This window comes from Cervus canadensis, chromosome 11 (genome assembly GCF_019320065.1).
Source record: "Cervus canadensis isolate Bull #8, Minnesota chromosome 11, ASM1932006v1, whole genome shotgun sequence".
Lineage (NCBI taxonomy): Eukaryota > Metazoa > Chordata > Mammalia > Artiodactyla > Cervidae > Cervus > Cervus canadensis.
In genome coordinates this window covers 77,167,775-77,192,968 of record NC_057396.1, presented here as the reverse complement: position 1 = coordinate 77,192,968, position 25,194 = coordinate 77,167,775, and the positions used below count along the sequence as shown (strand labels likewise).

The 25,194-nt window shown below is 49.5% G+C and overlaps 2 protein-coding genes across 5 annotated transcripts in view; one reads left to right on the top strand and one right to left on the bottom strand.

The window, feature by feature from the left end:
* Nucleotides 1–8,539: 8,539 nt before the first annotated feature.
* Nucleotides 8,540–13,368, top strand: MRPL16 (mitochondrial ribosomal protein L16). Its single transcript, XM_043481388.1, has 4 exons — nucleotides 8,540–8,716; nucleotides 9,033–9,098; nucleotides 10,886–11,034; nucleotides 12,076–13,368. Exons 1-4 carry the CDS (start codon nucleotides 8,662–8,664, stop codon nucleotides 12,559–12,561), a joined length of 756 nt encoding a protein of 251 aa, XP_043337323.1. The 5' UTR covers nucleotides 8,540–8,661; the 3' UTR covers nucleotides 12,562–13,368.
* Nucleotides 13,369–15,801: 2,433 nt separating this feature from the next.
* The window catches only part of STX3 (syntaxin 3), a 42,079-nt gene continuing 32,686 nt past the window's right edge, over nucleotides 15,802–25,194 (bottom strand). For 2 of the 4 annotated variants that reach the window (XM_043481389.1, XM_043481392.1), the window contains 6 exons: nucleotides 24,840–24,948; nucleotides 23,728–23,801; nucleotides 23,489–23,623; nucleotides 21,689–21,799; nucleotides 20,142–20,254; nucleotides 15,802–17,637 (listed from right to left, as the gene is read on the bottom strand). In XM_043481389.1, coding sequence (XP_043337324.1) covers nucleotides 20,171–20,254; nucleotides 21,689–21,799; nucleotides 23,489–23,623; nucleotides 23,728–23,801; nucleotides 24,840–24,948 — 513 coding nt within the window. In that variant the 3' untranslated portion in view covers nucleotides 15,802–17,637; nucleotides 20,142–20,170. Of the gene's footprint in view, nucleotides 17,638–20,141; nucleotides 20,255–21,463; nucleotides 21,575–21,688; nucleotides 21,800–23,488; nucleotides 23,624–23,727; nucleotides 23,802–24,839; nucleotides 24,949–25,194 lie in introns of all 4 variants that reach the window. The other 2 variants (XM_043481391.1, XM_043481390.1) reach the window with 2 other exon arrangements.

Genomic DNA, 25,194 nt, shown 5'->3' with positions numbered 1-25,194 from the left:
ATAAATACTTGATGACATGAAAAGACATCCATGCATAGCCAAGTGAAGAAATTAGACTATACAACATCCCAATATCATCCATCCCAGGGTGTGATAGTGGTTACCTCTGCATGATAGAATGACTAGTGATCAATTTGTTTCTGTTTTCTAAGTTGTCTCCATTCAACACATAATAGTTGAGCAGTGGAAAATGGGGGAAAATTTTAAACAAAGATGACTTTGGGACTTCCCTGGTGGTTCAGCGGTTAAGACTGCATACTGCCAAAGCAGGGAACACAAGTTCAATCCCTGGTCAAAGAACTATGTAAGATACCACGTGCTGCATGGCACAGCCAAAAAATAAAAATTAAACCAAGACGACTTTTTCGCGTTTAACAATAAAGTTGGTAACAATTGCAGGCACACACAAAGGAATGTGTGTGTGTGTGAGTCCCGCACCCAACATTTGCTCTAATGATAGACATTAAAGGAAGAAAAGGGGCATGGAAGACAAAGAGAGGGGATCCTGGGCTGATTTCATGTGTGAAAACCTCCTTTTAACTACCTGCCTAGTAATTGACTGGGTTTCCCAGGTGGCCCTAGTGGTCAAGAACCTGCTTGCCAATGCAGGAGACATAAAAGACGTGGGTTTGATCCCTGGGTCGGGAAGATTCCCCTGGAGACGGAAATGGCAACCCACTCCAGTGTTCTCGCCTGGGAAACACCATGGACAGAGGAGCTTGGCTGACTACAGTCACAGAGTCGACACGACTGATGTTACTCAGCACACTAGTAATTAGCTGTGTTCATCTGTGTTGGCAGGGGTGGGGACAGGGGAGTGAGGCTGACGACGGGTCTGCTATGAGGAATTGCAATTCCACTTTGAGGAAGTGCCTTAATTAAATGCAATCTGTATGTGTTTATTTTTGCATAACTGCTAATGCACCAGACAGCAGTCTGGTGTTTCAGTGACTATAATAAGCGCTTTTGTGACCTCTAGTGGTCATGGCTGGTAAAGGCTAAGTTTGCTTCCCGCAGGAAGTAGTCAGTTAAGTTCAGTTCAGTCACTCAGTCGTGCCCAGCTCTTTGCGACCTCACTGACCACAGCACGCCAGGCCTCCCTGTCCATCACCAACTCCCGGAGTTTACACAAACTCATGTCCATCGAGTCGGTGATGCCACCCAACCATCTCATCCTCTGTCATCCCCTTCTCCTCCTGCCTAATCTTTCCCAGCATCAGGGTCTTTTCCAATGAGTCAGCTCTTCGCATCAGGTGGCCAAAGGATTGGGGTTTCATCTTCAACATCAGTCCTTCCAATGAACACCCAGGACTGATCTCCTTTAGGATGGACTGGTTGGATCTCCTTGCAGTCCAAGGGACTCTCAAGGGTCTTCTCCAACACCACAGTTCAAAAGTAGTCAAGAAGTGGGCAGTTGGGCCCAACTACTTTTGTGAAGATGCAACGGAAAGAGGAAGGAAGATTACCACCAAATACTATCCCCCATTTAAAAATAACACAGAACACAAAGTGCATATAGAGGGAATATTCCTCAATATGATGAAGGCTATATATGACAGTCCTACAGCCAACATCTTACTCAACCATGAAAAGCTGAAAGCATTTCCTCCAAGCTCAGGAACAAGACAAGGATGCCCATTCTTGTCCCTTTCATTCAACATAGTGTTGAAATCTCTAGCCAGAGCAACATTGTAAAGCAATTACCCTCCAATTAAAAATAAATAAACTTCTTAAAAGAAAAATAAATGAAATAAAAAGCCTACCCTCTCATGTTTTCAAAGGAACTAACCATATACCTGGAGGAATTTTAAAGAAACATATGAAATGAAACAAAAAAGAAAAGAACAGTTTTAAATTTTATCATGAAGATCAAGCATGCAAAAGGTGCCATAATATTTTTTTGCAGAGTAAAGTGCACAAGTGAAGAACTTGATCAGATGTATGTAAAAATGTGTAATAAAGTAACAATAATTAAAACAGTATGGCACTGGTTTCAGAAAGAGAGACTATGGGAGTGGAGTGAAATGTCAGAAGGAACTCAAAAAATTAAAATGTGGGAATTTAGTACATTATATCAAATGAGGATTTTCAACTTGGAAAAGAATTATGTTAGAGCCTTACCTCTGTTCCTTATAATCATATGATCAGTCTCAAAGACTCTGAAAATTACTGGTAGATTTTACTGCTTAAAAAATTATTATCATCATGCCTCAAAAAAATTAAAGGATGTACTGAAAGATGAAAAAAAATCAAAACACATACAACTGAACAGGAGTTAATATACATAACAAGAAGCTTTGAATCCAGAAGAAAAAAAATGAACAGTGTGATTAAAAAACAAAATACACAAGAAAGTGAATCACACATACAGAAAAACAGACAAAAAGATATAAAACCAAAAATATGAGAAAAGTTCATCATCAAATAGTAATTTTTTTAAATTGCAAACTAGGGACTTGCCTGGTGATTGAGTGTTTAAGACTGCACTCCCAAGGCAGGGGGCCCAGCTTCAGTCCCTGGTCAGGGAACCCCCGAACGCAGCAGGGTGCAGCCAAAAATAATATGCAAAGTGTGTAACCAGGATGCAAGCAATGTCACTACACAGAGCTCAGAATATGCTATCGGAAATCAGCTACAGCTTTGCCTGAGATGCTTATCCAGACTAACTCTGGAAGGCCGTTTTGTTGCATTTTCTACTCACTCCTTGATTAAAGGAAAAAAAGTTGTGTTGTCACTTCCAGCCACGTAAAACATATTGATTTCAGTAACTAAAATGTCCAAAACTGTGTAATAATGGAAACTTGGAATTGCATTTAAAAGTAAAGCTGCTCACCTCTTCCAGTTTCAGTCAGAGAGAGAGGGGTGAAAACAAAAATGGAGGCAAGGGGAGGGGTCTTTAGTTCTCATTTCTGCACATTTACCAACACTTAGGACCTTTCCTGCCCCTGACCCCTCACCTCTGACCCCTTTGGGATGGCTTACAGTCATGCCACCTGCTAGAAGTTGACCTGTACCCTCCTCTCCCCCAAGAAGAGGTAAGCTGGAGTCCTAACCAGCAACACCTTAAAATGCCTTATTTGGAGCGAGGATCTTCACAGAGGAAATCAAGTTAAAGTGAGGTAACCAAGGTGTGCCCTAATCTAATAAGATTGGTGTCCTTATAAAAAGTGGGGATTTGGACACAGGACAGACCAGCATAGAGGGAAAACGATATGAAGAGAAGGGAGAAGACGGCCATCTACCAGCCCAGCAGAGATGCTTAGAGCAGACCCTTTTCCACAACTCTCAGGAGAAACCAATGCTGCTGACACCTTGACTTCACACTTGGGCCCCCAGAACAGGCGGGCAGTAACCCTCATTGTTTCTGCCACCCAGTCTGGGATACTTTGTTAGAGCATTCCACTGGGTCATGAGGTAGTTGTTTCAGGGTTTTTAATGTGGATCATTTTCAAAGTCTTTATTGAATTTGTTACAATATTACCTCCATTTTGTGTTTTGGTTTTTTGGCCTGTGACGCATGTGGGATCCTTTGCTCCCCGACCAGGGATCAAACCCACACTCCCGGCATTGGAAGGCAAAGCCTCAACCACTGTGCCACCAGGGAAGTCTCGCGGGGACACTTTAAAGTGTCCTCTTTCTCCTCGGGGCGCTTCCTGGGGTTTCAGAGGGTACACACACTGACTGCGGAGGACATCTCAGGGGCCTTGATGCGGGCACGTCCATCGCTGCCGGACAGCTGGCTGCTGCGGGAACTCTTCCCGCTGGCCCTGGCCGTCCGTCGGTACAGCTCCTCTGGCTTCCACTGTAAGCCTGCACACGGCTCCACTTCTGGCCAACAGCATAGTCACACCTTTGACTTGACATCAGTGCAAACCCGGCTACTTCCTTCTACTCTGATGCCACAGGGTGATTTGATCAGCCTCCAAACACAGACTTTCCCAGCTGTGTCTGTGGGATGATCTTGAAATGTCTCTCACTGAGCCTCATGGAGCACTTCATCCCTGGGCAGCGGGGAGGGAAGTGAAACTCACAGAATATCAACTCTGTCCCAAGAAACCCTTATTGTCATCACCAGTTTCCCCTTCCTTTTTTGATTTTTCCAGTGCTTCTTACAGACCGGGGCTTCCCTGGTGGCTTAGATGGTAAAGACTGCCTGCAATGCAAGAGACCCGGGTTCAATCCCTGGGTCAGGGAGATCCCCTGGAGAAGAAAAGGGCAACCCACTCCAGTATTCTTGCCTGAAGAATCCCATGGACAGAGGAGCCTGGTGGGCTACAGTCCAGGGGGTCCCAAAGAGTTGGACACGACTGAGTAACAAACTACACACTAGAGGAGAGTGAGTAGCTAAGAACAGCAAAGCCAACCCCTATCAGCTCCATTATATTAATAAATCCAGCCTAGGAAGCTCAACTCCTCAATCTGAATTACAGGAATTATCACATACCTTGGGGCCTCAGGCCAAACTGAGTCACAGGCAATTCTGTGTTAAAGTCCTGTTATAAACATAACATTGGATGTGGTTTTTCACCTGCCATATTCAGTTCAGTTCAGTCACTCAGTCGTGTCCGACTCTTTGTGACCCTGTCCATCACCAACTCCCTGAGTCCACCCAAACCCATGTCCATTGAGTTGGTGATGCCATCCAACCATCTCATCCTCTGTCATCCCCTTCTCCTCCTGCCCTCAATCTTTCCCAGCAGCAGGATCTTTTCAAATGAGTCAGCTCTTCGCATCAGGTGGCCAAAGGATTGGAGTTTCAGCTTCAACATCAGTCCTTCCAATGAACACCCAGGACTGATCTCCTTTAGGATGGACAGTTTGGATCTCCTTGCAGTCCAAGGGACTCTCAAGAGTCTTCTCCAACACCACAGTTCAAAAGCATCAATTCTTCAGCGCTCAGCTTTCTTTATAGTCCAACTCTCACATCCGTAACTTTCCTTCCAAGGAGTAAGCGTCTTTTAATTTCATGGCTGCAATCACCATCTGCAGTGATTTTGGAGCCCAGAAAAATAAAGTCAGCCACTGTTTCCACTATTTCCCCATCAATTTGCCTGTCATATTGGCAAAGCTTTAAAAGAACTTTCATATCCTTTCTCAGAAAGGGTGTATACAAACAGTCGTGCTCATCCATTGTTGGTGAAGGCTAGTTTTATGCAATTTTATGAGGCAAAATGATTTTAAATGAACGTCCCTTTGATCCAGTGACTTTTCTTTGGAATTTGCTCAATAGAAATACCAAAACAGTACCAAAATGGTATGACTAAGGATGTTTATTGCAGCGTGGTCTATAATAACAGACTTGTAAATAACTTGACTAAGCCACAGTAGGGATTCATTTATTATGGTGAAATCATTCATAGAAATGCCATGGATCTCGTCTGTAAATTCTAAGACAAAAGCAAGAACAGTAGTTGTCATGATTCCCTCTTCTTGGTCAAACAATTAGAAGTTGATCCATTCTTTGTGCCTGTTGACTCACTCCATGAGAAATGCTGGAAATAACTCCCTTGTAAAACTCTAGTAACTCCCCCAGAGTCTGGCTGACTGATTTAGCTGGAAAGCTCTGGAACATGTGTACACACGCTCATGTGTCTCATGACAAGAAGGTAGATGCTCAGTAGATACACATGCAAAGAAGGAAGACTTCTCTGAGCCTTGTTTCCACTGTCATCTACAGACAAAAAAGGACTCTAATATGATAACCTGTGTGTACATGAGAGCCCTTGGTAAACAGCAGGTCACTCCAGTATGTTCATTATTAATAGTGTGTTAGAGCACATTGTGTCTTTAACTCACCTGCTTGTTTTTGGCTGCGCTGGGTCTTCCTTGCTGCACACAGGCTTCCTCTGCTTGCAGGGAACAGGGGCTGCTCCTGGTCGCGTGCACAGGCTCCTCACTGCGGTGGTCCTCTCGTTGCAAAGCACAGGCTCTAGAAGTCCAGGCTGTAGCAGCTGGGGCGTGACCACGCAGCAGTTGCAGCTCGTGGGCTAGTGCACAGACTCAATACTTGTCGTGAACGGGCTCAGCTGCTCCACGGCGTGTGGGATTCTCCCAGGCCAGGGATCAAACCTGTGTCACCTGCACCGGCAGGCAGATTCTTACCTCCTGGATCACCAGGGAAGTCGCCAGTACATTGTTTTTGTTGTGGAAAAAACTATGGTACCATTGTCCTTTTAGAAATGCTCTACACCATATGGAAGCTAAATGGATTTATTACAAAAAAAAAAAAAAGCTAATATTAATGAGCCCCTTGAGAAGGTTCTGTGGGCTTCCTGAAGTGAAGAGACTGCATGGTTATTTATTACATTATAATATTCTGATTAGAATCTGAGAAGCAAAAATCCAATATTTTTATTAAAATGAGAGCGTACACACACACACATGCACATGCACACATGTGCGTGTTATGTATGCCAGGCATGTTATGATCAGTCAACAGCTGGACCTGGGCCTGGGTTACAGATTTGTTACCTCCATCTCTGGAGTTTAAAATAAGAAATTAAAAATGGAGGTGTTAGATAATTTTTATACAGATGGGAAAATTACAAATCTCAGTAGATACTGGCCTGAATAATCCAGAAACAATGCCTTGTGCCTATACTCTACTTTTTAAACTTTCAAAGTGCTCACAGAGCACAGATTCCCAAACTTGATCAGGTATTAGAATCACTGGTAGGGCTAGCTCAAGACAGGAATTCCTGAACCCCATCTTTAGAATTTCTTAATAAGTAGGAGCCAGATATTTACATGTTTAACGAAGGCCTGAGGAAACTCTGAAAACCAACTTTTGGGAGGTGCTAGCAAACATTCCAATAAAACTAAGTCTGTCAAGATTCCCTATTTTGCACCATACTGCTGCTGCTGCTAAGTCACTTGAGTCATGTCTGACTCTGTGCGACCCCATAGACGGCAGCCCACCAGGCTCCCCCGTCCCTGGGATTCTCCAGGCCAGAACACTGAAGTGGGTTGCCATTTCCTTCTCCAATGCGTGAAAGTGAAGTCATACAGTCCTGTCCAACTCTTAGCGACCCCATGGACTGCAGCCCACCAGGCTCCTCCATCCATGGGATTTTCCAGGCAAGAGCACTGTAGTGGGGTGCCATTGCCATCTCCGTTGCACCATACTACATGTATAGCAAAAATTTAGTCTCTGAACCTCATTTTTCTGCAAAGAACTAGCCCTGAACTATCAGAAGAGAAGTGTAAATAAACAGCTGTGAAAAATTTGAGGGGAAAAATACTTTTCTGTGATTGGGGAAGACCTCAGGTCCATCCTTCCATTTTTCACACCCTTTATTTATTCTTCTCATATCTCAGCGTTAGCTGTTTGTATTCCCATCATATCGTTTCCACATAAATTCATAAAGATAGGATCACTGGATTTTCACATTTGTAGCCTCCATTGTACTTAACTCTTACAAAGAAAAAAATAGACATTACAGTTACTACTAAATGCAGAAATTTGAGTTAACGTTTAGTTCTTTTAAAATAAATAATGAGGTAGACGTTTCAGGGTACCAAAAGACTTAAGAGTCCAATCAACGAGTGCCTGTACTGCAGGTTTACTCTCCACCCAAAAAAATACTATACAGCGTTGGGCTTGAGACTTTTACATGCCTGAGCACATGGGAATCGCCCACTTTTTGTGAAGAGGCAAGGATAGCACAGAAGAGCTGCCCAAAATCTGACCCAGGCCGGGCGGGTGGGGGTGGGGGACAAGTTTAACCCTTTCAGAGCCGTTCTTGGGACAGAAATGAGTGGCTGCAGTAAAACCCACTAACTTCTCTGATACAGATTCAGCGTGCAAATAGTCAAGAAGTACATAAAACTGTGGGCAGGGAGGGTTCTCCCAAGACTACAGGTTTTATTGTTGCCGTTTACAAAATTAATCCTTGGAGAAAGACCACGCGCGGATTTAGCAGGAATTAAGTACAGTAGACATCAGCCTCAACTTGTAATCCCATTTTCCGTCTAGAAGCTTGGGGAAAGAGCCTCTTTCTAAATATGAAAAAGCTTCGGGCCCATAAAGATGACTTGCCCAACCTTCTCCCAGAATAATCACACCGTTTTTCATTTTAACTTGGTGTCAGGTTTTAACATTGTGCGTTCACTGGTTTCGGAATCACAGACTAAGCTCAAATTCGGGTTGCACCGCTTTCCGGGTGTGGGACTTGGGGCAAGTTAAACCTTTGGCCTTGGAGATGGAATCTGCGAAGTGGATGTAAGGATGCGCTTGTCGCAGAGATTTGTTGAGGACTCAACGCCAGGACGAGGCGCATTCAGTGCAGCGCCCGGGAAACGTGAAGGCAAGCATGCGTCCGTCGCTTTTTCCCCCTGTCCCGGGAGGGAGGAGGGGCGAGAGGCGGCGCGATGCAGCGAACCGCACGGCAGCACCTCGCCACGCGCGCCAGACCCTTTCCGCGCGGTCCTCCGCGGAGACAGCGCCCGCCCCCGCCGGACCCATCTCGGGACGGACCGCCAGCCCCTGAGGGCGCCAGGCCGGAACCCAGATACCGAGCCTCCGGTTTACTCCGCTTCCTCCAGGGACTCTCTGCGGGCTGGACCGGCGCGAACGCAACTTCCGGTCCGACGGAGCGGCGGCTGGAGCGGCTTGAGACCAGGTTCCCGGGCGTCGCTTTTGGCGGCCGCGCGAGCGGGGCCATGTGGCGGCTGCTGAGTGGCGCCCGCGCGCCCCTCCTGCGAGCGACCCTGTCAGGTCAGCTGTCCCCTGTCCCCCAGGCTTCACCCCCCACCCCCCGTCGGTTGTCTCGCATCGCCTGAGGCCCCCTCGTGGGTGCTGAAGCGCGAGCGGGCCAGCAGCGCCCTCCGCCCCTCACTCCGAGACTCGTGCAGAAGCATCCGCGTGACGTGTGGTCGCCCCCAAGTCCCCGGCTGGTCTTTCTCGGGAGCCGAAAGCCTGGGGTCTCCCTGAGTGGAGCCCGCGGCCCACAGGACAGCTCTTTCGGGAGCGTCAGCCCCAGAGCGCGTCAGGCCCTGTAGCTTTCGGGGTTTAATCTGACCTTTCTTTGTAGATTCGTGGGCAGCGCTGCCCGCCCGTGCCGGCCTGAAGACGCTGCTCCCGGTGCCAACGTTTGAAGGTGAGAGCTTGTCTGTCTTCTGGTCTGTAAACCATTTCTGTGATGGAACCTAGCGGGGGTAGATGAAGAGCAGGCGTTTCCTTGTGCCCCTGTTCCCATTTATCCCTTCAGTAGTCATGTATTGAAGGTATACTCTATGCCAGGCAGTGTTCTAAATGCTGGAGAAAACTCCGTAATGGATTATCTCCCCTGTGACCTACCACTGGTGCGAGACCCGCAGCCCCCTTCTCAGCTGCACCTAATCGGCCTCCAGTTTAGACTTCTGACGTTCGCTCCAAACGAGGTCACATGTGTGTTTGTACGTATTGTGTGAAAAGCATTAATTTGTTAATAGAAACAGTTAAGGTAAGCCACACTTTGATAAATCTTACGCTTTTAAAAATATATTGGAAATCTCAAAAATATGGAGGAGGCCTGGACTTCTGAAGGCCTCATCTTGTACGTGTAACTGTGAAACCACCACGCCCATTGGAGCGCATACCGCCTGGAGACGAGGAAACATTACTGAGTTCCCTGTGGCGTGCTCGGTCGTGTTTGACTCTTCTGTAACCCGTGGACTGTAGCCCGCCAGGCTCCTCTGTCAACGGGATTTTCCAGGCAGGAGTACTGGAGTGGGTTGCCGTTTTCTTGTCCAGGGGGTCTTCTTGACCCACGGATCAAACACACATCTGCATTGGCAGGCAGATTCTTTACCGCTGAGCCGCCAGGGAAGCCCAAGACACATAGAAATAGCAGGAGGCAGTTTTTGTAGCCTTAAAGGCTCCTGTTTTATATTTGACTTCATCACAGACCCATGCTTATTTTACTGTGGAAATAACTGTAAATAACTGTAAATGCAAGTTAATTTTTTTCCATATTGTCAGTATCAGACCTGATAAAAGACATAGCATGTGTGGCCTGGGTTTCAGCCCACCTGCCTTCACCTGGCAAGGACATGGTAGGATGTATATACAGCTCTCAGCGTGAAATGCCCTTGAATATATAAAGGAAAGAGCATTGATCAGAGGAGTACTAGGTTGAAAGTTTCCCAGCAAGAATGTGGCAAGCAGGAAAACTTAGCTACTTTTAGGTACAATATAGTATCATACTGTCTGGCTTTGCTGTTTTAACTGGATGACCCAGATCAAATTATAAAATGTCTCCAGGCCTGAGGTTCCTCTTCTATAAAATGGAGATTAAAATTACTACCTTCCATTTCTCTATCTGGATGATAGTTATGTGCATGTTTGTTCACTTTGTGATAATTCACATTTTTGGGGCCCTTTAATATATGTGTGTTAAACTTTTAAAAGTTTAAAAAATTTAAAAAGGAAGCCCTAAAAAAAACCAGGGCTATAAAGTTGTTTTAAAGATTAAATGAGATAATGCATGTAAAGAATTCAGCTTAATTGCAGCACACAAAACATTCACATACACAAAAGAAGTTACCTCATGTTATTTTGTCACTGTCTCATATCTCTATACCTTCCCTAACAGTTCCTTTAGGGTAGGCGTTTTAAAAGAGTAGGCATTTTAAAAAGGCATTTTGCTTGGCAACTTAAACCTTTGCTATCTTAAAAGGTTCAAAAACATTTCTATCAGCAACTGTCGTAGTCAAAAGATTCCAGTGTCAATGAAAGCATCCACAGGGTAAATCGAACACACTTTTGGAATTGTTGTTGAGTGGTAACTTTAAGGCTTTGACCTGGTTGTTATGAATCTTTCTAGGAAGAAAATGAATCCTTCGACTTTGACCGAAGTCAAATCCTTCGGTTTGACTCATTCTTAGTTGTCTATGCTCCTTTTAGATGTCTCCATTCCTGAAAAGCCCAAGCTTAGATTTGTTGAAAGGGCACCACTTGTGCCAAAAGTGCGAAGAGAGCCTAAAAACCTGCGTGACATACGAGGTCCGTCCACGGAAGCCACTGAGTTCACAGAAGGCAGTTTTGCGATCTTGGTGAGTCCCGTGTCCAGCGGCTCCAGGACGGAATCCGGGGACCAAAGCAGACTCCTTGGGTTCCTTCTGGTCGCTTCCTCCACAGCTTTCACTGGAATGCCACCAGCAGCTCTTTAAACTGATGCGCAGCACCCAGTAAGCATTGAGTCATAAATGCTTTTTAACGTAGAGTGAAAATAATGTAAAAGCAGGAGACGGAAGAGGTTACCTCATTTATCCCATAGTCAGACCGTGAGATCTACTCAAACCTCTGATCGAGATTATTCATGATGTAGTATGTGGGATGTCTAGACATTTCCTGCTCATCAGGTAGCTTCTGTGAAGACTTGACGTCATTACCCACACAAATGGCTGTGGACACTGGTTTAGTTCCCACCAGGCAGCCAGAGGTTTTCGAGTCCGCTTCCCAAAGCCTGCCCAACCAGCCCCTGCCAGCCTTTCAGCACCTCGGTCTGCTCCACGTTCCTCTCTCTCCGCCCCAGCCACACTGGCTTCTGCTCAGACTCACCACAGGCTTTGCATGTGCCATTCCTTTGCCCGGAACGCTCATCTGTTTTCCCTTGGCTGGTTTGTTCCCTTCTGGCAACAGCTATAAATGTCACCTCCTCAAAGAGGTCTTCCCTGGCTGTCCATTGAAGTGGGTCCACACTTGTTCTCAAGTTGTCATCATACCCTGGGCTTTTCCTCCATCGTACTTATTAGGATTTATATTTTTACTTTTCATGTGTATCGTTGAAACCACAGTTACCATGAGACATCAGAATAGCACTCAGGCGTGCTAAGTCGCTTCAGTCGTGTCCAGCTCTGCGATGCTGTGGTCTCTAACCTGCCAGGCTCCTCTCCATGTAATTCTCAGCAAGAATACTGGAGTGGGTTGCCACGGCCTCCCCCAGGGGATCTTCCCAACCCAGGGATTGAACCTGTCTCTCTTATGTCCCCTGCATTGGCAGGAGGGTTGTTTACCACTAGCATCACCTCTTAAAGCACAAATGAAGAATATCTAAATTTTCATGTGTTTCTAATTCTTCCGTCCACTTCTAGGCACTGGGTGGCGGTTACCTCCATTGGGGGCATTTTGAAATGATGCGCCTGACAATCAACCGCTTCATGGACCCCAAGAACATGTTTGCCTTATGGCGAGTACCAGCCCCATTCAAGGCCATCACCCGCAAGGGTATGGGGCAGCGCATGGGGGGCGGCAAGGGTGCCATCGACCACTACGTGACTCCTGTGAAGGCGGGCCGCCTCATAGTCGAGGTGGGCGGGCGCTGCGAATTCCAGGAGGTACAAGGCATCCTTGACCAAGTTGCCCACAAGTTGCCTTTCCCTGCTAAGGCCGTGAGCCGTGAGACTCTAGAGAAGATGCAGAAAGACCAAGAGGAGCGAGAACGGAACAACCAGAACCCCTGGACCTTTGAGCGCATCGCCACCGCCAACATGCTGGGGATACGGAAAGTGCTGAGCCCCTACGACCTGACCCACCAGGGGCGGTACTGGGGCAAGTTCTACATGCCTGAGCGCGTGTAGTGAGGCTCAGGAGCGGGAACCCGTGCCTTTGTGGCCGTAAGCCAGCCCTTCGGGTCTGTAGGTACCTCCGATGTCATAACCGAGGAGCGGCATGTGAACGGATGCTCTGAAAAACTGTAAATCACCCGTCAGATTCTTAAGTGCATTATATTAAAGTGTGAGCATCAGCTCAAGATGATGTAACTTCTCGTTGGTCACTCAGTCCCTTAAAGGATGAAGAACCAGACCTGATTGGTTCTCAACTGGAAGAGGAATGTCTTCAAGGCTAAATCACATGCTTCCTTTTCCACCTCTGATACAAGTCAACCTTTTACGTACACACTTCAGAAGCTAGTTTTTATGGCACTTTACTAGTTACAAACTTTTACTGTTTCTGGAAAAACAGAAGAAAAACAGCAGTACACAGAATACTTGACTCAACATATTTATTTATGCCCAGCTACCCATCTTCTCTCAGTCATGGAAGGGGGGATGTTGGACAGTGTGGCAAGAGACATACCCTTGCCTTTTAGCAAAAGGAACTGATAGAAAAGCTGAATGGTGTGGTCTTTCCCAGGCCTGAAACCCTCTGAGGCTGGAGGGTGTCTGGCTCTGCGTCTGCTGCCCGGTGCTCAGATCCCTATTGCTGAATGAGCAAGGGCCCCGGGTCATTCAAAGGCCCATGGTTCCAGCTCCGTGTTTGCCTTGAACAAAGTTCATCTGTTTTTCAGAGCTAGCTAGTAGTGGTTTCTATCCTGTATGCAAACCAAAGGAGATACAGATTGACAGAAATATTAAACCATTTGCTTTGAAAGTGGGCAGAAAACAGCATTGACTAAAGTGTCCTTTTTTTTTTTTTAACCCCACTTTCTTAAAAAGTTAGACTTAATGGCAAAATAATTTACTTTGCAAAGTACAAATTCATCTAAGCGTTGAGTGGTCAAGAATGGTATACTGTGCTTTTTAATGTATTTTTAGTGAGTCTCTTGTACAATAGCTAATCACTAAGTTGCATTAGAACACACCTGAACCTTGAAGAGGACAGTGTTTCGAACAGTTTGTTGTACACACGTTGCTTGCTGGCCAGAGCAGCCAGTGTGAGCTGGCAGCAGGAATCAGAAGGAACAGTGATGGGTTCATTTCGCCTTCTGCCCTGACATCATCACCTCTTTGTTAGGGCTCGTGGAGCAGTGGTGGTGATGACTATGGGGCATTCAGTCACAGCATAAACCTGTTTCGGGGTCCACGTTTAATTACTGAACCACGATCCTGGGGCTAGCCATCTCTGCAAAGTAACAGGCTGTTGACAACTCTATCACCACCTCCCATAAATAAAGGACTTTTAAAGTGTATGTTGTGGAAATGGGGGTAGGCTGCATAAGTGGGTCAACCCACTCCAAGACATTTTTATACAGACTGATATAGATCATTTCCCATTGATGCCTTAAAATGTTGAAGAATCAAATCCAAGGATTTGTCCATAGCAGAAATCAGCATAGTGAAGTGGACAGAGTGAGCAGCTGTAAGTGGCAGGCCCTGTGCTAAGCACTGTGGACACAGCAGTGAGGCCCCATGCTCGGGGTCTATCACTGGACAATCGCCTCAGAGACTGAGGCTCTGAAGAAGGAAGGGGACGGAGGGTGGGTCAAAGGTGAGACCTGGAGCTGGAAGTGCAGAAGCAGCAGCACCCGGGTCAGATGGCCACCCCACCCCCCGCCACTGGCCTGCCCACGGTGAAGTCCCGCCCCCAGCAGCTGACGTCAGAGGGCTCCAGCTCCAAGTCCATTTCCTGAACAGTCTCCTATGTGTTCTCCGCGAACTGCCTTCCTAACCCGCCACAAAGTGCCATACTCCCCGCCCCGTCAGCCCTGCCTGCCGCCCAAGTCCGTATTCTCCTAAGTCTCCCTCTGCGTCACTTTGAATGGGGAGATGGTTGAGGTCCTGTGTCATACGAGGTTTCACAATGGAAAGAAGAACTTGGGAGGAGTCTGCGGCAGCGAAGTGGCGGCCCCAAGAGGTGGAAGAAGGATGAGAAAGCAGGTGAGGGTCCATCTGTGAGGGCTGAAGGGACGACAGAAATGGGGAGGTCATAGATCATACACCGGGGTGGCTGCAGCCAGGGTCACCACTCCTGTCTACAGGCATGAAGAACAACTCACAGGCCTGCAAAAACCTGCCTAACCTAGGAAGGGAAGAACGTTACTTATTTGGGGTTCACCCTGTGGCCCTCTTCCAGAGTTTCAGGGTGCTTCCAGTCAAGAACGAATTTGTTCTCCACCATTCCCACGTGCCAAAGCCTTCACTACAGGAGAGCCTTCACTGAGGGAGAGCCTTCACTACAGGAAGCCAACACTCTTAGGCAAAGGATTCCCAACAAAACCCCATGCTGGCAGACCTGCTTACAAGACAGATGGCCACTTTCTGTCTCCTCATCCACCTGTGTTCTACCAGCTCCCTCTTCACTCATTTCCCTGTTTCTCGGTTTTCTCCAACCGTAACTCCAGCACCCAATCCCATGCAGATTAAGGCATGACAAACGGGTGACAAACAGCCTTCAGGACACGAGCATCTCAAGTGAAAACAGGTCTGACCCCCACCCCACCCCCGGCCCCCAGAGATGGCTCACCTGTATTTTTTTTTTCAGGCAAATATGCCCCCAATAGTAGAAGCTAAGATGATCGCAAGGATAACACAGCAGATCATGATCATGATCTTCTTCTGTTCATCCAGGTGAGGAAAGAAAAAGCAGGTGAGAAATGACGCCACTGCAGAGAGGGTTTCAGAGGAAGGCAGACAGGGATGGGTCTGGGCACGGAAGCGGACGTGAAGGGAAAGCAAGATGGATCTGGCTTCTAGAACCCAGGATGCTAAGAGACACATCACCTCTCAGTGAGTGATTCACAGATCTGATCAACAGCAAGCTCCTATTTTCATATTCTGTTCTGCCTTGCAGCTACCATCAAATCAGGTTCACCCCACTTTCCCCCAGAGCCACAGATATTCTCAGTGAGTAAACCAAAGCCTTCTGGGGGGAGTCCCTTGAAATCTAAGATCCAAATACATGGATCTTTACAGTGCATTCTTTGGGAGTTAAACCATTGTCAAAAATTAGAACTTTCAATCCACCTGCTCTAGCACACGGTTAAAAAATTTTTTCACCCCTTTCCAAAACCTAAACAAAAGTCACCACCTGGGGCAGCCCATCACTAAGTGTTTCACAGGGACCTGGAGCCAGAACCACTTCACAATCGGTATATAGAGTCATTTATTTTTAAATTAGCAATTAAAATCATCCAGTTTACATTTTAAAAAAAGAACAAAAAAACCCTTCACTTGTATCCAAATGATAAGCCTCCGGCCTCAGTCTCAGGAGAGCACAGGTCTGTGATTGGCGCTTGGCTGCCTGCATTGCTGAAGCCCGGCCAGAGTCAGACATCACAGCCACAGGCGATGGGGGCCCCTCGGCTCCGTCCGAGTGCTGGGCGCTGGCTGAGTGGGTAGCCTTGGCACAGGAAGGCGGGGTGCCTGTGTCAGGCTGCTCCCCTCTCCTAGAAAGCACTAAAGTCAAAGCTGAGGTATGAATCGGGAGGCTGGCTGGGACCAGCCGGGAGTCTCGGGGGCTCACACTGGCTCAGCACAGAAACTACACTTAAAAATTTCCTGGCTGTTGCTTCCTCCATGACAAGTGGGGCCACAAGGCATCTAACCTGGGAGCAGGAAGACTGCTGAGTGGACCTTGGCTTCCCGAGCTGGCTTAACACCCCCGCGGTCACGCGAACGATACCAGACTGCGATGGGGTGTTCTCAGGACAAGCCCAGCCCAGGCAGCAAGCAGGGAGGGGTGTCGAGCTCGTCCCGCCTTCTGTCTGCTAACGGGGACCGGCCTGGTGCCCACCCCAGCCATCTGGGTTCTCTGAGCGCTTGTGCAGAAAACAGCAAGTTTCCCTATGACATGAGAAGATCACCTTTCTATTATGATGCAGCTGCAGGTAAGCGAAAGTCTCTTACCTGATTTTTGGCCTAGCTCAAGTTACTCTTTTGAGGTTCGAATATCCTCATTTCCAGTTCCCTACTTCCTGAGAGACCCATGCATGTATGTACATACGTGTCACACATAACGATTATAAAAATACATCTGGAACACATGAAATGCCTGAATACTCACAGCTGCCCCTGTCTGAAAGCTCCCCAGAGCCTGAGACTCAATCAAGCACCTCAGCCCTGGCTGATTTTACAGGACTGGTTATTCTGGGCCTCCCCGCAGCGGCTTCTCTGCCATCGCTCTAGCAATAAACAGCCAGCTCCCCAGGCCCAGACATGGGAACGGTGACCCCACAGCCCAGCCTGGACAGACAGCAACCTCAGATGACAGTCTCAGGTGGTGCCTCCCTGAGTCCACGTGAGGACGTACAACAGAGACAGAGGTGGAAGTCGGCCACGGAGCTCAGCACACTGAGAGCTTCATTTCAAGGCTGCATTTCAGAGAAGTCAGCTTCCGAGACCACGGCAACCTCTGCCAGCGCCTCCTGCCCTCAGGCAAGGGACAATAAGCTGGGATGACTGGGATCCTGCCAGGCTGGAGACTCAGGCCCAAGTCTTACTGTTGCCAAACTTGGAAGAATCCCCTTATTTTGTTAAAGATAGCCCACTTTTGAAAACACCCAACCATCACAATGCTGGGGAGAACTCGTGAGGTAGACAGCACAGTGCCTTGGGGAGGGCTCGGCGAGGCTCTCCGAGGCACAGGACGCAGTTTGACACATCGAGGGGAGACGGAGAAGCTAGCTTGGTTCCTGCAGTCCAGGAGAAGGCGCTTCAGAGCTGGGGGGCAGGAAGGGTGGCGCGGGCTGCATCGGGAGCTGAGGCTCCTCCGGGCGGGACCGTTTGCCAGGTCGGGTCCAGGGGTGGTTACAGGGAAACAAAGGAATGGGGCTCACTCTCTCAGGAAGGCCATTCACACTCCGCTCCCATCTGAAGACAGGGGTGGCGGCCACACCAGGCTGGGGTGAAACCGGGCTCTACGACAGGCAGGGGGGAGATGCTGGTCGGTCAGCACCCAGGGTGACGGTGAAGAGCGACAGTAAGACTCGGCCACACCTGGAAGGCGGAGAGGAGAGAGGAGCTGCACACAGATTCGTGGAGAAGTCAACGCGCACCCACCACATCCGACAGGCGTCCCTCGACGGGGCCTGAAGTAAACACCCCCATGCAAGGGACCCAACGTCCTGTTCTATAGAGCCGCTCAGTTGTGTCCCACTCTGTGACCCCGCGAACTACTGCCCGCCAGGCTCCTCTGTCCATAGGGTTTCCCAGGTTAGAATACTGGAGTGAGCTGCCATTTCCTTCTCCAGGGGATCTTCCTGACCCAGGGATTGAACCCACATCTCCTGCTTGGCAGGCGGATTCCTCACCACTGAGCCACCTGGCAAGATCCAAAAGCCCTGTTACAAGAGAGAGGGGGGAAAAAAGGGAAACCCCTGGGCCTCTTACAACCCTTCCCAGGGGCTGTCAGTTCCGTGGATGGACATGGGGTAGAGAGGCACCTTCGCTGGAGAAAGACAGCCGTGCTGTGTGCCGGGCCCCCATCAGTTCCGAATGCAAGCTCAGAGGCTTACTGGTACTGGAGACTTCTCACCTGCTCTGCACCCGCCCAGCCTGTCTCAGAAGCAGAAAGGCACAGTGAACAGGACACGGGAAAGTCCAGGAGTCCTGTCACAGCCGCTCTACCTTGCGAGCTGAGCAGGCTTTGGGCAAGTTCCTAATTTCCCTGAGCTCCACCGAGCTTCCCTGAAAACGGGGGTGATGCCGTTATCCTAGAGCGCTACTGGGGGCACAAACGTAGGGTGTCTTCTGTTCAGAGGTCTGACCCCCTCGGGTCACGCACAGGAGACAAGTCCAGGCCTGCCTGCCAGTCTGTCCGGATGTGGTCAGGGAATAAGAAAGCGACCCATCAAGGGCTCAGCAACTTAGCATCTTAGAAGTCGGTAAGTCAGCTAAAAACAATGGATTGATCAGCTGCCTCATTTTACAAAATGATTTACATTCTGAATGCCTGGACTTAGGAATGGTGAGGGGCCCTGTGAATTTGGAAGACATCTTTCATCCATGGATATGGAGAGATACTATACCTTTTCTTAATATCCTTTCCAGCTACAACCAAAAAAATGTCAAGGACTAGAGTCCAAGTACCAGGAAGGGAAAAAAAGCAAATCAATTAATTACTTATGAGGGATCAGCCACCTAATGGATGTATGTCTCAAGAAGTTGAATATTTAGGGTAAAAATAATAATCTGACTTTGAGACCCTCTAGTCACATGGGAGAAGGAGGAAGGAAGAAAAGGCAAACTGAGGCAAAAAGTGAAGGGTCAGCTCTGGTATCACTCTATTACCTCAGTAACCCACCTTCTATGAATTTGTAAAAAGGAGAAAAACATTATAAAAGTTAATCATACTGTTAGTCACAGCAAAACAATAATAGCAAACCTCCAACATTGGGAACATGTTAAATAATTGAGAGTATAGTCACAATCTTGTGTTGAACATGAGATTCCCAAAGAGATTTGAGTGTTGTGAAATGATGCTTGTGACCTTGTAACTGGGTACCAACCTGTTGATAACATAGTCTGAATGCTGTAAAACCACATCCGAGTGTGTGAATGTGCCACAAGGTTATCAGCAGTAATACTGAAAGTTAATTCTGTTCAACTTTTCAGTGTTTATCGGTCTTTTTTTAACCATACATAAATGCTGTTTTATTCAGAAAAATACTTCAGAGGTCACAGAAGTCTTCACAGCCCCAATAACCAGATCACTCTTGTCATGCTGCTGCTACATACATGAAACCCTGATTCAGTGGTCAGCTCTATTGTTTTTACCAGATTTTTTACAAATTCATATCCTAAATTTTAAAGTCACCATCCTCTAAGACTCTCTAGACTTTGCAGACAATGATAAATGGCCACCTTGTTTTACGAAGAGTAGCTCAGACAAAGAAAGAATTCCCCTAGGTCCACTATTAGCTGTGTGCTCAAACTTGGCCCTGTTACTTTACTTCTCTAAGCCTGAGCATCTTCATTTATAAAACAGAGATGATAACATGGCCTGTCTCCTGAAGGTGGTGTGAGGAGTCAATGATGCCTGTATTAGGTGTTGGCACAACTGCACACTCAAAAAACCGTAGCTACCGTATCATTCGAGATCCAGCCAGTCAGCCACTAACAAAACCCTACAGTCATGAATCCGGATTCAAAGCTTCATTTACAAGGAAAGGAAAGGGAAGGCAAAGCCCAACAGCCCTGAAAGACAGCAAGAACTCAGAGGACACGCCCCAGATCCCGGCTGGAGACCGCGCCCAGCGGAGGAGCAGGCTTGCTTGGGATGGGACGTGAAGATGAGGTGCTCAGGAAATGAATGAAGAACACATGGACACAGGAGCGGGAGCAGGGCCAGACCCCTCGGGGTACAGACCGACGAGCACCCAGGCCCCGCTGCAGCCAGGACCCGAGAGCAGGACGAGACGGAGGTCAGAGGAGGCACGGGGCTGACAGCCGGGGGTGGAGAAGCAGAACCGGAGAGCCCCGAGAGCCTTCCCTTTACTTACATGTCAGCACGGCCGCCTCCGGGCCGCCCTCACTTCAGCCCAACGGCAAGTCCGATAACCAATGCTAAAATGCCCAGCAACACAACTACTACCACAATGAAAATTAGCAATTTCTGGAGAGAGGGATAAGAGAAATAAAAACAAATCATTATTACAAACCACCAAAAAGCCAGTCAGCCATCCAAAACCCACCTGTGCACCGGAAGCATCTTATCGACCCAAACAGAGTGAAATGAAAAGCTGACATCACTACATAAGGACGTCGCGCCGGAATATCTTGTTTCCTGAGTCGCCTCTGCACTGGCAGTGCCAGCAGATGGAAATGCGGAGCCCCCATCAGCTCCGGGCCCACACTGCAGCCCTCACGTGTGGACGACGCAACCCAACTGTCACGGGCCTCTAAGCAGCAACACGCCAAGGTACAACGTGACTGAGTTCCTCCTCCTCAAGGGGGAGTATGAAGACGTTTCTGACACAGTCCTCCTAAATGCAAACCCCCATCCATCTCTCCCCCAAAGAACACTCCCACCTGTCAAACCCAGGACAGTGACTGAGGGTCTGAAAGTGCAGGTCCTGTTGTGAACAGGACAGGACTCATCATGTGAAATAACTCCCCAGCTCCCTAGACCCCTGCCCAAGCAACAGGTAAAGTTAGAAGAAAAAGAACTGAAGAATGAAAATATCAGAGCGCAAAGTCAGAAAAGAGCAGGCTAAAAAGCAAACCCCAGCAGAGCTGGCAACCGCAGTGACTGGGCAGAGATGCTCCAAGCAACAGGGGCACCAGAACTAGAGGCGGGAGCGGGCGGTGGGGCAGGATGATGTGATGGAAAGAGCTGAGCTGGACCCTGAATTTGAATCCCAGGTTCCTACACTTTCTAGGTGGCCAGGGACTTCAGTGATTCTTAACTGTTTGATCTATCAAGTAGAAAACACAGGCGTGCCCTGAGAGACGGCATTCATAGCCATGAGCACACACCTGGGTTCACAGCAGGGAAAAAGAGACGAACGAGGACAGGTGTGGGCTATCAGAGTGGAAGGCCGTGAGGAGCATGAGCTCCGTCCGCCGACCAGCAGCCACGCTGGGCAGCGACAGGTCCACCCCGCAGAGCTGCCTGCCCGTGTGGGCTCCTGAGTGGAGACAGTGGGAGCCAGATCCATGCAGGACATGCTGGGGAGGGGGGGGAGCTACTCCCTAGGGAGAGCTGAGGAAGGCTTTTGGAGGAGGCCGGACAAAGGGAAGGTGGGGGGGAATCTCAGGGACATGGATGGGGGCGACCAGGGAGAGGAGAAGCCGGCCGGTCCCGCCGAGACGCAGGGCTCACCCTGCGAGCTTCACTCTGATACTTGACCGCCTTTTTGGTGTCTGCCACGGCCCGCTCCACGAAGCCCACGGACTGGTCCATGTTGTTCTCAATACGGTCAATCATGGCGCCCTTTCCCGGGATGCCAGAGGTGGCGGCGGCAGAGACAGAGACGGGGAGAGGGAGGAGACAGCGAGAGAGCTCACACGATGGACCCTGTCCTCCGGGGGCAGCGAGGGGGCTCACCTTCCGGGCCTGACCCTGGTACTTCACGGCTCTTTTGGTCTCCTCCCGAGCTTTCTCCACATGGTCCACCGTGTGCATGACATTCAGCTCTATGTTATCTAACATCTCCCCCTGCAGAGGACAGGCTCCGGTCACGCCCTGGACATGCACCCCGGGACGGTCCCAGCGCCACGGGGAGCGCCCAGAACCCTGCCCGTGCGGCCTTCCACGGGGCAACCCCGCACACCTCCCTGTGACTGCCTGTGCTTCCCCAGGCCAAGGCGGCAGTCACCCGGCCCCGAGATATCCACTCACTCACTTACTTCGTGAGAGACCACGCCCTGCACGCCAGGAGCACATGATCTAGACGCCTGGAGTATCCTGAAGGGTCCCCCCTCCCCTTTTTTTAAAAAATGAAACGTGTGAGAAGAGAAGCCAGAATACATCTCATGTTGCCAGGAGGCTGGCCTCTTCCTGGTCACTCAGATCTGAACCAAGTTCGTTCAGTCTGAGCCGAGTGCCGGCTACTACAGAAAGTACCCGGCGCACGACAGGTGTTTACTAACAGCTGAGGTGGGGACAGATGCTTTCTCTAAGGTATCCCCAGGCCCTGTAAGTAACAAGACATTGGTTTTACCTGAGTTATCTGGTTAAGAGGTCATGGTCTCTTGGTAAGATTCCCGACCTTTCCCCAGCTGTTACTTCCTGACCGGAAGTTCAGTCTTTCCAATTGACTTCTGTGCATCTTAAGATGGGAATTCCTTCCACCCACCTAGACCTTCATTCCATGCAACCCCTGGCTTTCTGGCAGAGAGAACGGCACTTACCATCACTTGACTCTCAAACCAGTTCCTCGGCAAGGCAGTGTGGGGAAAAAAGACAAGAGTGCAGATGGAGGGACAGGAGGAATGGTCTCCAAGGGTGGAAGGGGATGGAGCAGAGGTACCCCAGCCCAGAGCAGGAAACTGGTGTCAAAACCAGCCAGGCAGCGCTCGGGCTCCATTAGGATTCCTGCTCCACAGGAAGCAGGTTCGGATCCTTTCCAGGTGGCGGAGCCATGGGGAGCTCATGGTGAGAGTGGCCCCCAACTGTGACATGTCACTGAATTTAACCGCATCCTAAGAAGCAGGAGCCATGTGATATGTGACGGTGACGCCACAGGCAGGGAACAGAGCCGTCCGTCCCTGGGCAAGCTGGCCCGGAACAAAGCAGGTGTCAAGCTAAGCACCATGACGGACTCCAGTTTTCCCACTAATGTTACTTTTGCTGTCCCTTCATTGCTTTTGTTGTTCCTCAGCAAAAAAAAAACCGTCCCAACAGTCAACCTTTTTGGAAAAACTCATTTAGAAGAAAAAGCAAAAATGGAAAAACATAAAAATCTCCATTACACCTAACTTTTCACCATAATCTGGGGGAAAGACCCCATGTTTGCAGTCTCACCAGTGAAACGCTGATAGCTCCTATCAGGAGACTGTTTTAAGGCATCACCATTAAGAACCCGTGTGCTAATAAAAAATAATGATGATGATGATCTCAAGGCCGGAGCGAACAGGTACGTTACAGAACACATCAAACCTCACATTAATTAGACGTGACTTCCAGGCCGGGGTAACGAGGCTACAGCTCTCCTAGCCCCAGCATCCCAGGTGCCCTCCTGCACCGGGATACTGGGATTCTGGGACTCCACTATGGCAATTCCCAATGCTGCTCCCTCCACACTCAACACCCTGGCTTTCTTGGAGCCAACCCCCTCCGCCCTGCCCTCCTCAGGAAGCCTCAGGCCACGTCCCCGCCCTGCCCCCGCGGTACCCACGGCCTCACCTGGTTCTCCACCAGCATGGCGATGTCCATGAACATGTCGTGGAGCTCCTTGATGCTGCTCTCCAGCCTCACGATGTCCTTGTGCCGGCCCTCAATCTCGCTGAGGGCTTGCTTGGAAATCTGAGAGTCGATGATCTACGGCGGGCCACAGAGAGATGGACCATCGGCCCCCAGGCCTGCCACAGCCCCCCAGGCACCCTTGCAGGGCTCCCACCCCCCAACCCCACACCATCACTCACCCCCGAGGTGAAGATGGCAGGGTTCCCACTTTCCAGCATCTCCTCCAGCTCCTCGTCGGTGGTCTTTTTGCCAGCTTTATAACAAAAGAAGGAGAGCCTCAGATAGAAGATCAAAGCTCATCATTTCAAAAATTCCCTGAAAACGGCCGTAGTCAGGCGCTCAGTCGCGTCCGACTTTGCAACCCCGAGGACTGTAGCCCGCCAGGCTTCTGTCCATGGGACTTTCCAGACGAGAACATTGGAGTGGGTTTCCAGTTCCTCCTCCAGTGGATCTCCCCAACCCAAGGATCGAACCCACACCTCCTGTGTTTCCTGCATTGGCAGACGAGTCTTTACCACTGAGCCACCTGGAAATCCCAGGGGAAGCGCAGTAAGTTTCACTCTAAAGACTGTGGCCTTTACAAGCCTGCTCGCCTTTCTTGATGTCCCCCCTACCCCAATCCAGCCTCGACCTTATCAGCAGTTACCCTCCTGAAGTCCGTGTCTGATTATATTCCTCACAGCCCGGAACGTCTCCGGGCCCCTTCACTCCGCCACGGGGCCCACAGGACAAGGAGCCGGTGCTGGGTGAGCCCTCCCTCCCACCGGCTCATCCCCACCCTGCTCCGCCCAAGCGCGCCCTGTCCCAGGCCCGGCCGGCCTGCCTTCCCTGCCTGCAGCCTGTTCATTCAGTTCCTGCGCTCAGAGCATGGTCCACCCCGCAGGGCCCTGATTCCTACCGATTCCTAAAGTTACTTATTCCTAAAGAGTGAGGTTGTATTAACTCCTTTACACAAATGGGGCAACTGGCACCGTTCTCTGCGTCAAGCAAGCAGCAAAGATGCCATGAGCCCCAGGCAGCAGGGCTGTGTAGCAGGTACTTCCCTCCATGGATGTGGAAATGCTGGTTCCCATGGCAACCAACGACTTGGACCTGGTACCACTGAGCCACCCGCTTTCAGCCTAAGATACGACATCCGGGCAGCAGCAGTGCCATGAGCCCCGTCCTCGGCTGGGGCGCAAAAGGGAAGGCAGAAACCACCCGGAGGCCCCGTCTCCCTGGGCCTGACGACCGGACAGACCAGCGCCTGACAGGTCAGGAGAGGGGCGCAGAACACGCTTCAAACACGCACTGATCTCGAGCTGCCGCTGGATCCGCCCTTTGCTGCGCTCACGGAAGTCCACCTGGGCCTCGTTGTACTTGGTCATCACCTCCACAAACTTCCGGGACAGGACAGAGTGCTGCGGGGACAAGGTCAAGGCCATGAGCCCCCAGGAGGCAAAGGGGGCGCAGGCTCAGAGCCCCGGCCCCAGCCTCGCCCACGGCAGCTCCAGAGCTGGGACTGCACGGCCAAGGGCAGCTCTTGGTGGGACGGCAGACTGGTGCAGCGCTGGGAAACGGTATGGAGGTTTCTCAAAAAACCTAAAAGCAGAGCTGCCATTTCACCCAACAATTCCACTTCTGGGTGTATACATCTATATCTATAT